A 16,326-nucleotide genomic window follows, 5' to 3' on the forward strand; every position below is an offset into this window, starting at 1 on the left:
GCACTCGCTCTCGTGACCAAGGGCATAGGTGACCATAAAATAGTGATCTTGAGCTTCAAAAATGAGTGGTAGAACTAGCTACATGCTTTAATCCTTCTCTAGAGGCTACTTATATAAAAGTCATAAAGGAATGAGGGATTGAGTCATTGGAGCAAGTTTGGTAAGGGAAGCAAAATACAATTCTGAGAAGACATCTATTCTTTCTAACATAATGAAATCCATGATAATACATCAGACCCAAAGACTCAGAATTGAGCCAATAAACAACTCTCCCAATTCTGAAAGACATGTAAAAGGGGGCAAGCTGTACAAATCAACATTCAAAATGCAGAAACTCTGATTTTAAAATACATTTCATATTTGAGAGATTTCTGAGAACGTAAAAAAACACAACTTCCTAACATCCCAAATCTCAAAGAAATCGACATTTTTTCCTGATTGGAAAAAGATAATGTTTTATTAGTTAAAGCCTAACATACTGTTTATAATCTTATTTGTAAACCACTTGAATTTTAAATAATAATTAACTTTGTGCTCACCTGAGGTATTAAGACCTTCCTCTTAGAGAAGACTGTTAAGAAGAGCTCTCTGGGTAATGCCTGATGTGACTCCTCTTCCTCAAGAACAGAGGGCAAAGTCCCACATCAGCCAGCTGTATGTTTTCCCTGTTCATCCTTTTCTAATAAAGTGGGTGTTTTCAAGGACTTTTTGAAGTGGCTCGTAGGTGTTGCCAGAAAAGAAGGGTATCTCTGGGCCAGGAGGAATGAGTCTTTTGTCTCAATTCCCCTGGAAGGAGTCAGTCCAGCTTTCCCCTGTATGACAGTCACCTGTGCAGGGAGTAGCTGCTGCCTGTGGAGGTGTATGTGTCCCTGCCTGATTAAACACTACAAATTAGGGAGCATCCTAAGCATCAGTTCTGTTCTTTAAATCTGGGAGGATACTTGGCCAGAGCTTTTGTAAACACAGAGGTAAAGTGTTTTCTTATCACCATAGGCCAGAGGAGGGCAGTGACTAGGCTCTGGACAGAATATTGCTAGTCATACAGCAGTGGCAGCAGTGGTAAAGTGAGCCTGGAAAAGGCGTAGAGATTTAGCACAGAGAGACATGAAAGCATCTTGTCTCTTGACAACAGAAGCCCATGCATAGTGAGGAAGCGAGAAGCCAAGCACCATGCAGGCGCCCACTAACACTGAGTGGCTCTGCCCGGCACCAACCTGCTGTGACCCTGCATGTCCCCCAGCTCCTTCTGCAGCTTGGCATTCTTCTCCTCTTCCTCAAGCAACCGCCTCTTCACCGTGCGCAGTTCCTGCTGGGCCTCACACTTGATGTCATTGGCCACCACCACCGCAGTCTGCAGGTCTGCCTGAAACCGCCTCCACTCCTCGGTCTCCTCCTGGGAAGGGCAGAGTCCACGCCATGTCAGATGCCTGCCAGACTGGTAATGGGAGAGGGGCTCCAGGGCCCCCATGTCATCACGAAGAAAGACTGGGTGGGTAGCACTTAGTGAGGCACTGCTTTAATACTATCTCACTACCCGGCAAAGGCACAGGAGGAATTACACCTTCGTGTTAGCAGAGTTCTCATACTGAAAGTGAATTGCTGCTTTAATATTACTTTCTGCCAACACTAATTTGTAGTTCTAGGGCCCCTGGAAATGCACTTTGAAAAAGCAGGCTAAAGAGTAACCAGGGTATTTTTCAAAGGTCTCTAAACCTAAAACAAGAATACTTTATAGTAAAATGATGGAGGTGCCCCGCCCTTGCTCTCACACATTTTACCTTTATCTGCTTAGTCAAAGTCTTCAATTGTCTTTCCAGGTCTGATTTCTGTTCCTCCAGCTTCATCACATTACCTAAAAATAAACAAGTCAGACAGGAGTTGGAAAAGTTGTAAGACTCTTGAGAGAAGGTAAAGTAGGTGGCAAAGGAGCAGCTCTGGATACTGCAAGGGGCTTTACATCTACCCATTCCACTACCGACCCCATATTCAGCACCTACACCTTCCTCCAAGATAGAAAATGGGTTGATTTGGAAAAGAAGTGGTGCTGAGTCAGGTTGTACCCTCAGATAATCAATTGTACAACCACGAAATACTGTGGGAATACTTCCAATTATTATACTCACACTGATTTTCACACACAATGCTCTGAATGTCTTTTATTGCTGTGAAGTAAAGGGCTTTGTTATAGCAGAGAACATGATAGTTATTTCTTTTTTTTTTTTTTTTGTGGGACCCTCGATGGCGGCTAGGGAACAAACTGGCACTGCAGAGGCTGCGGGCAGTCTCGCAGCCCAGTGCTCAACCACTGCACCACCAGGGGAGGCCCATGGTAGTTATTTCTATTGTGAGTCTCAGACTGATTTCTGGGGTCATGGCTCTTAAACCTCAGTCATTTAAGCAGCTTTCCTACAGTGACATGTTCAAGCCCTGGACTCTGCCCCATGGAATCCAGGGGTAGACAGTGTGTGTGTGTGTGTGTGTGTGTGTGTGCGTGCACGCGTGTGCGTGTGTGTGTACATGTGCGTTTGTGCACACACGCACGCCTGCGCAAGGACGGTTCCATAGGTGACTTGACTATCTCTCTTCCTAAGAACATCTTATCCCTCTGCCTCCAATTCTCTCCTCATTGCTATCAGTTATTTCCATTTAAATTTAGTCAAGTCCATTACGAGTTAAATTCTTCAGTGGTTTCTCATGCAGAGCAGTAATTGTCTGTTAAGGATGTTAATCAGAATTACCAGAGAAGTCTAAAAAAAACATATGGTCAGATATACTCCAGCTGTTGTACATCAGCACATGGGGCCTGAGAATTTGTTTGGGGTCAATGCTACAGAATAAGAAACACTCCTTAACTTTTTTTATTTTTCTGCCCTTTTCTCTCAAGGATTTTATGGAGAGAAGTGATTAGTTCTAGGGCTGGATTTGTGTCCCTGGGTCGCCTAGGAAAAACACATTTAAATACAATACCTTAATATCCCTGATAGAATTAGAAAGCTTCTCAAGAGACACGTGATCTGCATTATTTTCAGTCTTGGATATGTTATGATATATAACAAGGAGTGGGTCTGACATCTACTCTGGACATTAATTATATGCTAGCTTTCTTGGTGAGTCTATCCAGACTTTTTTAAAGGCCTGGTGACAATGCAATCAAATTCTCTAACAGTAATAATATATACTCGAAAGGAAAGCAAAACAAACCTGCTCTTCTTTGATACCATACTTTTCAAGTGTGGCACTGTTATTAGAAACATACACAGTGGTAGCTAGTATTTGTGCTATATGTATGACACTGAGTGTTGATGTTCTACATGTAGTTCTACCACATGGTATATGTGATGAAGAATGGAATGGACACTGTCAAGTCTGGCGCTAGCCAGTTCACCAAGGTGTAGTACATACAGTTGATTCTCATTATTGATGGTAGTTACATGAAGTCTCCATGCACACACAAGTAGCAAATAGTGGACGACTGCTCCTATGGGAATACAAGGCTACATTCCTGAGAGCCTTTGCTCAGAACTTTGTCAACAAAAACACTGATCGCATAATATAGGCTCATTTGCCAAAGTGTGTAAAACACGCCCATCTCATCAGTGCTAGAAGCCGGCTCTTCCACATCAACTTCTTCCTGTATAACACTCAGCAGGTATTTTAAAAATTCTCTTGTGGTCTCCTTATCTATCACACTTTGGTCTTTGACCCTTCTCATGCAAAGGGTCACTCACTGGCCTTTTGAACCCAGTGAATCACACAGAAATAGCCAAGAAGCTAAAGCTTTACAACGATGCATTTTTTAAAAATCAGTATTCTCTCATGACTACACAAATTTAGCTACTTTTCTATATTTTCCACAGTTTCATCATGCACTATACTATACATGTATGTTAGCACTTTCTAAAGCAATCTCATGCAGAGATTGGTGAATTTTCTTTCTCTGGAAATGTTTATTAACACGCCCCAATTTATTGAACACTTAATTTATGAACTCAGAGTCAAAAGCACTATAACTGAACAAAACTTATCTGACATCTATATTTTTCCATAAGGTAAAAAAGGGCACACTAAATAAACGAAGGGAAAAACCCTTGTTTACAGTATGAGACCTGAAACAAGAAGGTGTAGCATCATCTTTTTCTACCTGAGCCGGGATTGCATTTCGGGAGACTCAAATTATTCACTGCTTGGCACATCTGTGAATGACTATGAAAGTGCAGCGAGTATTGATCTGGGGGTTACAGATACATTTTGGCAAGCAGGTGAACTCATAAATATAATCAAGGATGGATGACACATATTGGATGGTACATGTTGGGGAACTTTTCAGGCAACTGACTAAGCTGTTTTTCAGCAATGGCTAGTGTCATTAAAAGCTCTGAGCATTAATTCTTTCCTTACAAAAGCAAAACACATTAGATGTGATAATTTGAGGTTTATTTGGACAACACAGGCAATATTTAACTAATCTTTTTTTAAAATGTCTTTCCCTATTCAAAGCAAACAGTGAGTCATAAACAAGCCATAGATTGGTGCCTCTTCAATAACTAAGGGGCCAACATATCTAAGTTATTTGATATCGTACCACTGTGGGACACAAGCTGGAATTGGTGTCTACTAAGAGCACGTGTTTGTATCTGTCTGACCATGTCATCCATCTTTCTGCTCATCAGACTCAAAATGCAATGCACTGTTAATACATGGTAAGTGTGGTTAGCAGCATGACTCACACAGCACACCTAACACTACAAAGTTTATTTGCTCTTTTCTATAATCACTCTACTTTGTTGATTCACAGTCAACAATCTATTCTTCTACGTCACCAGTTTTCAGCTTAGTTTAGGAGATTAATTATTCTGTCTTTCTATTCTTCCTAGGTGATTATAGAGCATTCAGCAGGAAGACTTTTCAAAGCCCAGACAACACACCTTCTTACATACCCTTTTAATGTCACCCATTGCTACTAATGTCTTTTGTATCCTACTCATTCCTGATCCACATGTTGCCAGGGTTTGATTCCACTTACTTTCTAGCTCATTGATGAGTTGATTGTTATGTAACTTGACAGCTCTGTGCTGTTCCACCTGGTCTTCTAACTCAAATATGGTTTCTTTCATGTCTTTTATCTCTGCATCACTCTCTGATGCTTTCTCTTGCAGTTTTAGGCTGGTTCTGCTCAGCTGCTCTGCTTGATGGTCACATATCTCCTTCAGATAAGAATAATCCTTTTCCACCTAGAATTAAAGGAAGGTTTCCCTGGTCAGTTTAACAGAAAATATTCCCCACATTTCAGCATCAGGTTCATCAGTGTAACAGCAAAGGACGCTCTTGGCATGTACTATACCCACCATTGTTTCCTTATGATAACCTCAGAAATAGCCAAGGTAATAAACATACAATTAAACAGGATGTGTGTAAAGGGTCAATGGGTGGCTTTTGTGCCCCTTTCTACCAGCCCACAGGTCACATGTGCTTAAATTCCCTTCTTTTCCTGTGCTTCTCTGGAAGGTTCAGGTTCTGTACTGGGAGAGCGGGCCTGGCTGCCTGGGTGTGGTGGTCTCGTCTCACATCTGCTGTGGAGCAGCGCCCTCTGCTGATGAACCAGGAACAGGGCCCCTGAGACCTGTAAGATCCCCTATAAACCCAAGTCTCTTCAGGCATAAAGTATAGTGGTTTCACTTTCTCTAGAGGAATACAACATTAATGTGATAGAGAGTACTGACTGAAAGGTACATGCAAAGACACAGAAATGTGGTGTAACAGATCCTCATTTTACTTTTTAATCATTAAATATTTCAAATATATAGAAAAGCATTCAAAGTAGAGACCACCATGCACTCAAATATATTCAGCAACGGTTAAATTTTGGCACATTTACTTTGACAAGATTTATTAAGGTTTCGACCTTTCCTCCCTGTGCCCTGCCCACCCCTCCAAGTAAAATGCATTATTGGTGTATGGTCATTTTCTTGAATGTTTTTCACCTTTACTATACATACAGTGTGTGCCCATGATAATACATAGTCTTGTTCTGCATGTTTTTAAATGCCCACACAGATAATATTACACTATAATATGCTTTTGCAGTGCACTGTATTATACTTCACTGCATATGGTAGCATGTTTTTGCCTTCATCTATGCTTATTATGCTTTTGAAATTTGTTTTAAACCATGTTTTTGGGATGTATCCATATTGATATACATGACTCTAGGTCATTACTTTAAATGACCTTGCATAGTATTATATTGTCTGAATATAATAATTATCTGATTATATGAACCATGCTCTGTCTCTACAGTCCCTCAATTTATGAAACCAAATAGCTGAGAATTTACCAGGTAATGTAAGCTTGATGCCTTATAGGTTTTCTCCTAGATTTGGAGGTTTTGGGACCTCCATACTTAATAAAATTTTGCCCCAATTACATTTTATGCACAAAACCTTCTGGCCATCGATTCTAAAGAGACAAGAACCCTGTCTGCTTGGTTGTTTTTTTTTTTTAACCACTGTATACCTGGTGCCCAGTGTCAGACACAAAAGAGAAACACTGGAAGGCAGTACTGCAGTGCGTTTCAATCAAGAATAAATAAATAGGGCCTCCCCTGGTGGTGCAGCGGTTGAGCGCTGGGCTGTGAAGCTGCCCACAGCCTCTGCAGCGCTGGTTTGATCCCCGGCCACCGGTGAGGGTCCCACATGGCTCAACAGACCTCTCCTGTCTGGCCCACTGCTCCTCTTAGCAGTATTTCATCAGTCTGCCTGTTCAGCTCCCCGCTCTGGCTCTGGTGAATTCTCTCACCCTCCCGCGCTTCTGACTGTACCCAGTGATTTTATAAATAAATAATCTTTTTTTTAAAAAAAGAAAAAATAAATAAAGAAGGAAGGATAAATAAATAAAGGAATAAGAAAGAAAGGAAGAGTAGGGGAGAGAAAATAAGAGCAAGCAGTAGGAAACAGAGTACACTGCTTGTGTTCTGGGGGGGGCACTCTTCTGTGAAATCTGAGTTTTAATTATAAAGGGTGTGTGGTTCTGGACTGCAAGATAAAATATATCATTGTAAGTTGTGGTCAAAAAAGTTTGTGCTGAAGCACATCACAGTGGCTAAGGGTGTAAACCTGGAGCCACACTGCCAGAACCTAAATTCCAATTCTATCCAGCCAAGCTGTGTTCTTTAATACAGAACTGCATTCTTAACTCCCCTGCCTCGGTTTCCTGAAGTCAACAATGAAGTGAAATAATGCACTGAGAAGAGTTTACCACAGTGCCTGGCAAGTGGTAGGCATTTGATACAAGTTTTTGTTTCTCTAATAATTGTCTTATTATCTATACAATATTAGATAATTACACAAGTCCAAGTAAGTTATAACACATGGAAAAAAGATCAAGTTTTATTATCTTTTGACAGCTACTTTAATAAATGGAAGACAATGCTTAAGGAGAAGATAGGCACTGCATTTTAAATACTAGAAGGTTGGCGTCTGACAAGATTTGAACTGCATGAACAGAAGGAGCTTGTGAGTCCTGCATCCTAAGTCCGACAGGGGCCAGCATGGAGCTGGCTGGGCTCCTCCATGTCCCTCAGGCTGGAGTCTAGAAACATACACAGTACTTAACCGGGACTAGTGTGGGTCAGGGGTAAAACTAGAGGAGGGTACAACTAGATAACTGAAAGGGTGAAGATGCTGAGGAGGGTCTCTGTGGCAGTGGAAGCACCGACCTTCCTTTATTTCCTATGTGTTAACTCCTCAGGATCCCAGGCACCGAATGGTAAGCACAGGATGGGGAGGGGCCGCTGTGAAGAGTGTGCTGCCCACAGTGGGGGCTGGTAAAACTATTGATCAGTACACTGTTTCAAATACACACATCACTCCTCTTCAATTCAGAATAATCCTCTCAAGTTTAACTCCAGGAAGGCCTTTTATTTGAAAAAAATAAACCAGGGCCTCCCCGGTGGCGCAGTGGTTGAGCGCTGGACTGAGAAGCTGCCCACAGCCTCTGCAGCGCTGGTTCGATCCCCGGCCACCAGCGAGGGTCCCACATAGTGGTGCAGACCTCTCCTGCCGTGCCCGCTGCTCCCCTCAGCAGTGTATTGTCAGTCTGCCTGTTCTGTTCCCTGCTCTGGCTCTGGTAAATTCTCTCACCCTCCCGCGCTTCTGACTGTACCCAGTGCTTGTATAAATAAATAAATAAATCTTAATAAATAAATAAATAAATAAATACATAAATAAATAAAATAAACCACCCTTAACTTTTTACACCTTCTTTCCCTAGGGCCAACAGGTAATAACAGGTATTTTTGTGTTCATTTTACAATGAACAAATGGAGAGAGGGAGAAATTAAATCATTTGACATGAATAATCTGATTTATCAAGTAGCTGAAGTAAAAGCCCTGTACAGGCACCTCCCTTTGCTGCACTTTGCAGATATTGTGCGTTTTACAAATCAAAGGTTTGCGGCAACCCAGCATCCAGCACTTTTATCAACACCCTTTTTCTAACAGTATGTGCTCACTTCTTGTCTCTATATCACATTTAATTAAGGTATATACACTTTTTTTTAACACAATGCTATTGCACACTTAGATTACTTTACAGTATAAGCATAATTTTTACATGCACTGGGAAACAAAAACTTGGAGACTGGCTTTATTGTGATATTCCCTTTGCTGCAGTGGTCTGGAACCAAACTGTCTCCAAGGTGTGCCTGCACTTTGATGGCTGCTAGAGAAGGCTGCCTCTGCACACTGGCCTTTCTGCCAGTCGGTTCTTTTGAGTCTAGCTTCTCTAGTTCAAAAATTGCACTTGATGCCCAGCAATATGATTTTTAATGTTTCCCTTTAAAAAAAGAAATTGCTTTTGTTCATTCCAAGTGCTTGCATTTTTCAAAAACCAACTTTATCTAGGAATGAGCCTACAAAATTGAATTATAAATAGTCAAATGAATTTTCCAAAGGCACCAGCCCTTCCTGGACAGGGGTCAGTTAAAAAACCATCCCCGAGGCTCTGACAACCACCAAAGGCAGAGGGCAGCAGAGATTACTCAGGAATCTCCAGCAGGTCTCAGCCAAAAATACAAGTGACCAAAAAAGAAAGAAAAAGAAAAAGCAAATTGGACTTCAAATTAAAACCTTTTGTGCTTAAGGACTCTATCTAGAGAGTGAAAAGAAAACTCCAAAAACACATTTCCAAATTACATATTTGACAAGAATATATAATAAAGAACCCATACAATTCAGTGATAACTAGACAAATACACATTTTTAAAGATGGGCAAAGGATTTAAATTGATATTTCTTCATAGAAGATGTACAAGTGACCAACAAAGACATGAAAAAATTGCTCAAAATCCGTAGTTATTAGGAAAATGCAAATTGAAACACGAGATACCTTATCATATCCACTAGGATGGCTATAATAATAATTAAAAAAAAACAGAAAATAAGTGTTGGTGAGGATGTAGAGATATTCTGGGACCCTCATACACTGCTGCTGGGAGAAATGTAAAATGGTATACCCACTTTGGAAACCAATAGTTTTGGCAAGACTTCAAAGAGTTAAAAAAGATTACCACATGACCCCACATTCCATTTCTGCGCACATAACCAACAGACATGAAAACATGCATTCATGTAAAGCCTATACACAAATATAACAACATTATTCATAATGGCCAAAAAGTGAAAACAACCCCAATCTCCGTAAATGGATCAACGGAGAAACAAAATGTGGTACAGCCATACAGTGGGATAACATTCAGCTACCTAAGCAGGTATGAAGCAGTGAGTCATGCTACCACATGGATGAACCTGGACGATATTATGCTATGTGACAGAATCCAGACACAAAAGGTTCATGTGTTATATGACTCTATTGAGATGAAATGTCCTGAAGAGGCAAATGCATAAGGACAGAAAGTAGATTGGGGGTGCCACTGCACTGAGAGGGAAGGAATACTGGGGACTGAAGGCTAACAGGGTATGAGGTTTCTTTATGGGTGATGGAGGTGTTCTAAAATTGATTGTGGTGATGGTTGCATAACTCTGTACAAAGTCACTGACTTTATAATTTATGTGAAAAATATCTCAGTAAAGTTGTTACTTAAAAGAAATTCTTCAGAGACTCCCACTACCTTGGGATAAACTTCAACCTGCTTAGTTGGCTTCTCCTCCTGCCCCATGTTCCACTCCAGCCATCCTAAACCATTTGCACCACTTCTTCCATGGCCTTGCCCTTGGAACTTGCTCTTCCTGCAACATTCTTACCTCCCTCACCCCACCGGTTCACCTATTTACTCCCCACAAGGTCAGTTATTAGGCAATTAAAGAACATGTCTTGATGACTCGGGCTTTCACTGTGAATTTCTCTATTGTGTCATAATCAAGTAAAATCTTCTAGTTCACCCAGACTTGAACGTTGCTTTCTTCAAACCAAAGGCTTTGATCTTAAGACTATAGCATATTAGAGTTGCTAGGCCTATTTCAATATTCTCCCACCTCTTCCTTATTTTCAGGTAACAAGGAAGCAGTATCAATCAGTGATTGGGAATAGGAGTTCTGGGGTCCAACCCAACTTTGAACGCCTGGCCTTTATCAACTAATTAATTAACCTACTTAACTTAATTATACTCTGCCTCAGCTTCTTCTTCAACTGAAAAAAAATTGAATGACAATATTTACAGCATATGATGAATAAATAAGATTTAAATGATCTAAAAACTGAGATGTTAAGTGTTAAGTTTTTTAAAAGTATGAAAGTAAATAAACTTAGAATGATTGCTTGAGTAACTTACCAGAGTAAGAATGAATGATAGTTTTTGTTTTTGTTTTTACATCTAACTTTCTACTCCAAAACTCCTGCTTTGCCCTTGGCCTTGTATTACTGATGGATTGCTATGTTTCATTCACTAAATTTGAACTTTTTTTTGGCAATGCTTTCTGCCAAAGGAGAGAATATGCTAGTTTAGGTTAATGGAACATTTAAAGGAGAGGGTAAAAACCTGTTTTGGGAACTTTCTAGGAGACCTGCAGGAACTGGGGTTCTGTGTGCTCCTGAGCTGCTTCTCAAGAACTCACACAGAAAGAAGACCACCAGTTTCAGACACGAGTATTAAGGTCAAGCTAAAGAAAGAGAATGGTGCTCAGGTCAAACCTCACTTAAAGTGTCTAAAGAGAAAAATGGATCCCTCAGAAGGGAAAAGGATCAGTCAAGGAAACCTAGAAAGGGAGGGGTGATGTGAGAAGCAGACCTCACTCTGGTGAATTACATAGAAGTGCAAGGAGTTGGAGCACAGATTCTCAGACTTGGTTCCACTGGCAAAACTTACTCTAATATCAGATCATTTCCACCAAACCCTCAGGCTCCTGTCCCTCCATCACATGGTTTTAGAGCAGGAACCTACTGCTTGAAACTGGCTGCCATGTTTGTTCTGGGCCATAGGACTGTCACATATTACCAAATTAAGGATAAACAGGCAATCTGGCTTTAGAGTTTAATCTTAAGTTTCAGTTTAATGATACCTGTGCAGGCTTCAGGCTTGCACAGCAAATTTCCTGAGGCAACAGGCTTCCAGGTGAAGAACCTGCATGCCTTTTCCAAGCTGCCTCTATGTGTGCCTTGACTGCTATGGGAAAAATGAAAAATGGGCTCTATTTACACAAACTCACTACCGCCTTCTTCCCATATGAAGTCACAGAACTCTGTTTCACCCAAAATTTGGTATTTTGTTGTAAACCCAAAGTACTCCAGAACATGGGGGAAAGTGAATATCATTGATATCCCACTTAAACAACTCACTCTTAACCAACTCTTCCAACAGTATTCAGTCCATGATTCATGCAGGAAAAGTGGTCCCTAAATTCTCCACTCTACCACACAGATTCACCAACACTTGTGAGCACCTCCGAGGCACCAGGGATGGGCAAGGGGCTTTTGCACAAATGATCTCCCCCCAATCTACAATACTATAGTCTATATTGCTCACCCAAAAATAACTCTGCAGAGCTGAAGGTCTTTCTGAAGAAATGACCCTACAGTTGAGACTAAAGCTTAAAACAAGGCCAGGGAAATGATGAAGGAGGATGGGATGGGAGATGCAATAATAGAAGCAGACACACTTTTGACAGACACAGTCCCCCACCAAACACCTCATGTGTAAAAGAACCCAGCCAGGCTGGGCCTGGGTGAAGAGGGAGGTGGTGGAACTGAGGCTAAAGGTGAAACAGGATACCAAGGAAGCTGAAAGAATGGAGGTACGAACAAATAGCTAACGACAAAGGAAAAAACCAAGATACTTCATTTACTTACTGTAAAAGTCCTACCATCTTCCATTTATGACATAAAGAAGAGACACACATCCTACCAAAAAAAGTACTTTTATGGCTCTTTAACAGTATCGGAGTTACATATGTAACTTCTCTAAACTGGAAACTTCAATAATAGATTTACTAAATCTATGAGATCATAGAATGGCTTAGCATTCATTGCCTTTCCCCTTTAGAAATAGGTTACTTTGTTCTTTTGTAATAATAGTCACCTTCTGCCAAGAATTAGAGTAAATGAAAGCAGAGCTCAAGGGTGAAGCAATAGAGAACCAAAGAATTAGAATTTACCCCAGAAATGGGAAGATGATTTAATACTAGACGACTGTAGAAAATCTGTTATTGTACTTCACCTCATTAACAAACTAAAGGAGGAATAGATCATAGGACATGCATAAGCTCTTACAGAGGTATAAGATGTAGAAAAATTCAATTCCATTTTTTTTAAAAAACAAGCAAACAAAATACCTCTTAACAAAATCCTTGCATAATTTAATTAAAGGAATACAACAAACACCCACAATAGATATACTTAATGATGAAATGTTGAAAGCATTCCCTTTATCAGGAATGAGGCCAGACTCCTCCATCGCATTTCTATTCAATATTATATAATATAAAGGGGCGGCTTTGATGTTGGGCGTAGTGTGGTGACACACATCTGAGGAGGGGTGAACCTGTTCCCCTAAGTCACATACAGTACTATAAACCAATTTACTTTAATTTTTTTTAAAAGCAATAAATAAATAAATACTAATATAAAGCTACAATTACCAACTTATGGTTCACACGAGTGACTTGATAGTGTCTTCTAATGGAATCGCTCCCGTACTTTTAATAAAATACCATGAATTTAGAACACAGGCACAATAATTCCTAACACCACCTACCACTAATATCATCAGATAGTCGAATGCCAGCGAAAGATAGCAAATGCTAATTTTAAGGTCTGTAAAGCAGGAAAGAAAATCTCCCTGAGAGCTCAGGGTATAATTTGTTTCTTAAAACAGTGACAACCCCTGAAATAAGGTGGGAAGATGTTTTCAAACTCTCTCACTATGAACGCCTAAATCACAGACCCAGAGCTGTGAGGGAAGCAGGAGGTAGGAATCCTTCTCTCTATAACTTCTATAACTGCTCTGTAAGGTGGGCAGGTTATGTAATCAGCACCAATTCTTATTATATAATAAAAAAAAATTCTAGACTGATTAAAATGATTACTTCAAAAGTGAAAGTGACACTTTGTCTTAGGTTGGGGAAGGTCTTTTCCAAGTGAAAAAAGGGGGTGGGAGAAAAAAATGAAAATCAGATTTGAAAGACTTAACCACTTGCTATCAAGTGTTGGCAAGGACTTAGGAAAACAAGCACTCTCATGATCTGTGGGTAGAAACAAAATAGAATAATATCACTCGAGGGCAATCTGGCTGAATGTATTGAAAGTCTTTTCTAGAATCATACTTGGACATGGTAAGTCAATGTCTAGGAATTTTTCCTAAGGAAATAATCAGAGGCATATAAAAAATGTATTTAAAACATTTAAAGACTGAAAAAACATAAATACAACAGGTGACTAGTCAAGTACATACAAAATACTTATATAATGGACCAATACTACCTGGCCTTTGAGATTATGTTTAAAAGAATAGTTAGTGATGACAAAATGATCAGAAAATATAAAATTCCAAAATGAACATATGTACAGGATTATGCTTAAAAAATTTTTAACTTACTGGATACAGAACACACACATGTGAGCATACACACATCTGGAAGAAAACACCAGAACAGTGATTATGGTATTACCTGGTGGGGAAATTTGGGGTGATTTTTTGTTCTGAGTAACCAAAAACATGCTGGTAGACCTGGATAATTCTCAATCTCAAGACTCAGATACTGCCACCTCTTTCAAGAAGTCCTCCTGTATTACTTCCCCTCTCCCCTGTCTTCCACATTATACTAGCTGTTCCTCCTTTGTACTTAACGCTGGGCTGTCCTCTAGGATATTCTATATCCCTAATCTGTCTAGAATCTAATAGAATCAAGATTGATATTGACTAAGCAAATGATTTTCTGTGCTCTGTGAATTTAAAGGTCAAGGACAGAAACGTTAACAAGGATAAGCAAATAGCAGTGAGGAGACAGCTCTTCTTACCTTGGCTAACAGGCTTGAAACATGTTTAACTTCCCCATTTGCCTTTAGTAATTCTTGTCTGAGCTCTGTACAGGTCAGTTCCAGCTGATCTTTCTCAGCTCGAGCTAATTTCAACATTTCTTGAACTTCGTAGCCCTCTGCCATTTGCCCCATGGGACAGGTCTCAGTGGCTTTTTGCTTCTCATTCTCCAAGTTAGCCTTCAAAGACCCATTTTCAATCTTCAGTCCTTCCAAGGTAACTTTACATTCTTCCAAAGTTTTGACCATTGCACTATTATTATGCCGTTCCAGTTCTAGAAACCCATTCAGTTTTTCATTTTCTTCCTTCAGGTGTTTAATCATTTCCAAAGCTCCTTGGTTTTCTTCCTCCACCTTCCGTAAGCTACAGGTCAACTGCTGTTGGATGTTGAGCAGCTTTTCTCTTTCAAAGCGGCCCTGTTCAATAATTTCTGTGCACTTCTGTTCCAATTCAAGGATTTTCCCTTCTTGAAACTTGGGCTCTTCATTCTTTACTCGCTCTTGTAAAAGATTTATTAACTTCTCATTTTCTTGACTTAGTTGTTCTGCCCTCTCTCGATGCTGGTGAAAGGAAGTTTCTAAGAGAGTCTTCTCATCGACCAGTTTCTCATTTTCTGCTGTCAATTCCTGCACCATTTGTTGCTGGTCTGATAATTCTTGCAAAGTAGCCTGCAGTTCTTCAGCTGTGCTATGGTGGTTTTCTTCCATCTTCTGTATCTTCTCTGTAAGGGAAGCCAGGGACAACTCGCTCACATTGTTAGGGGAGCTTCCGGTGGTAGAACACCGAGAACTCTTAAAGGGATTGCTAGTGGAAGACTGGGGTCTGGAGGGGGTATCTGCTGAGATGTGTTCAAAATCAGAGGCATCTGGTGACAAAGAAGCTTTGGTAACATCACTACTTGAAGAACCCGATGTCCGTAATGCATTTTCATGTATATTTTTTTTATATTCATCGATTTCACCTGACAACTGATTTCCAGTTGAGCTTCCGAAGCTTGACTCTTGAGTTATAGATGTTGGGCAGCTGCTATCACCGGTGTGACTTGCTTCCCCTTCTGAATTTGGTGACTGCTCAAGATAAGTTAGTTTCTCTTTCAATACCCGGTTTTCTTCCTCTAGATCAGCAAGTTCTTTCTGAAAATTCTTGTTCTTTTCTTCAAGAGCTCTGATTAAAGGTTCTGAGTCACCTGCTAAGACTGATGTTCCATCTACATTTGGGTCCAAAACATCAGTTCCTTCAGGGCTCAGAGTCTTTTTCTCCTTATATTTCTTTAGCTCACTTCGAAGCCTGTTAATTTCACTATCTTTTGCTTTGGCTTCTGCCAAAAGCTCCCGAACTTGGGATTCAAGCACAGCCTTTTCTCCACCTTCATTCTCTTGCTTGGGTCTAGTAGATGTGGTTCTCAGGTGCTTGGTAGGAGTGGGTGTGCTGGAAGAGGTTGGACTAGAAACCGATTTCCTTGTGTTGGAAGGACCACGCGGCACAGTTCTCTCTCTTGAGACAGTTACGGAAAGTTCTCGAGGAGCTGGAATGCCCGTCCGTTTGGTTGTGGCCACAACCCCTAAAAAGAGAAAAAGAAACCAGTGAAACAAAGGAAGCATTTTTATCAATAAACTCCAAATGACTTCAATCACATGGTTCAGTAACCAGGGTACCTTTTGCCCTTCATCCATTTCCTCCTGCTCTAGATAACTCCCTACTTCTGACTGGGTGTCTTCACATCTGATAGCTCTAAACTCTTGCAGGAAGGTGATTCCAAGCCTCAGCTGCTCAGCACTATCCCAGCTAGAGTTGCTGGTTCAAGGCATGAGCACATACCTCAATGCAGGTCAATGAAACAG

General features: G+C 40.5%; 1 protein-coding gene across 10 annotated transcripts in view; it reads right to left on the bottom strand.

Annotated features, from left to right (window-relative positions):
- SPECC1 (sperm antigen with calponin homology and coiled-coil domains 1) overlaps positions 1–16,326 on the bottom strand; it is a gene marked incomplete at both ends in the record, with an annotated part of 167,007 nt that overhangs the window by 61,657 nt on the left and 89,024 nt on the right. For 6 of the 10 annotated variants that reach the window (XM_084236852.1, XM_084236851.1, XM_084236848.1 and 3 more), the window contains 4 exons: positions 1,191–1,393; positions 1,779–1,852; positions 5,024–5,231; positions 14,467–16,046. In XM_084236852.1, coding sequence (XP_084092978.1) covers positions 1,191–1,393; positions 1,779–1,852; positions 5,024–5,231; positions 14,467–16,046 — 2,065 coding nt within the window. The remainder of the gene's footprint in view (positions 1–1,190; positions 1,394–1,778; positions 1,853–5,023; positions 5,232–14,466; positions 16,047–16,326) is intronic. The other 4 variants (XM_084236850.1, XM_084236844.1, XM_084236847.1 and 1 more) reach the window with 1 other exon arrangement.

Source organism: Talpa europaea, assembly GCF_964194135.1.
Source record: "Talpa europaea genome assembly, chromosome: 7".
Lineage (NCBI taxonomy): Eukaryota > Metazoa > Chordata > Mammalia > Eulipotyphla > Talpidae > Talpa > Talpa europaea.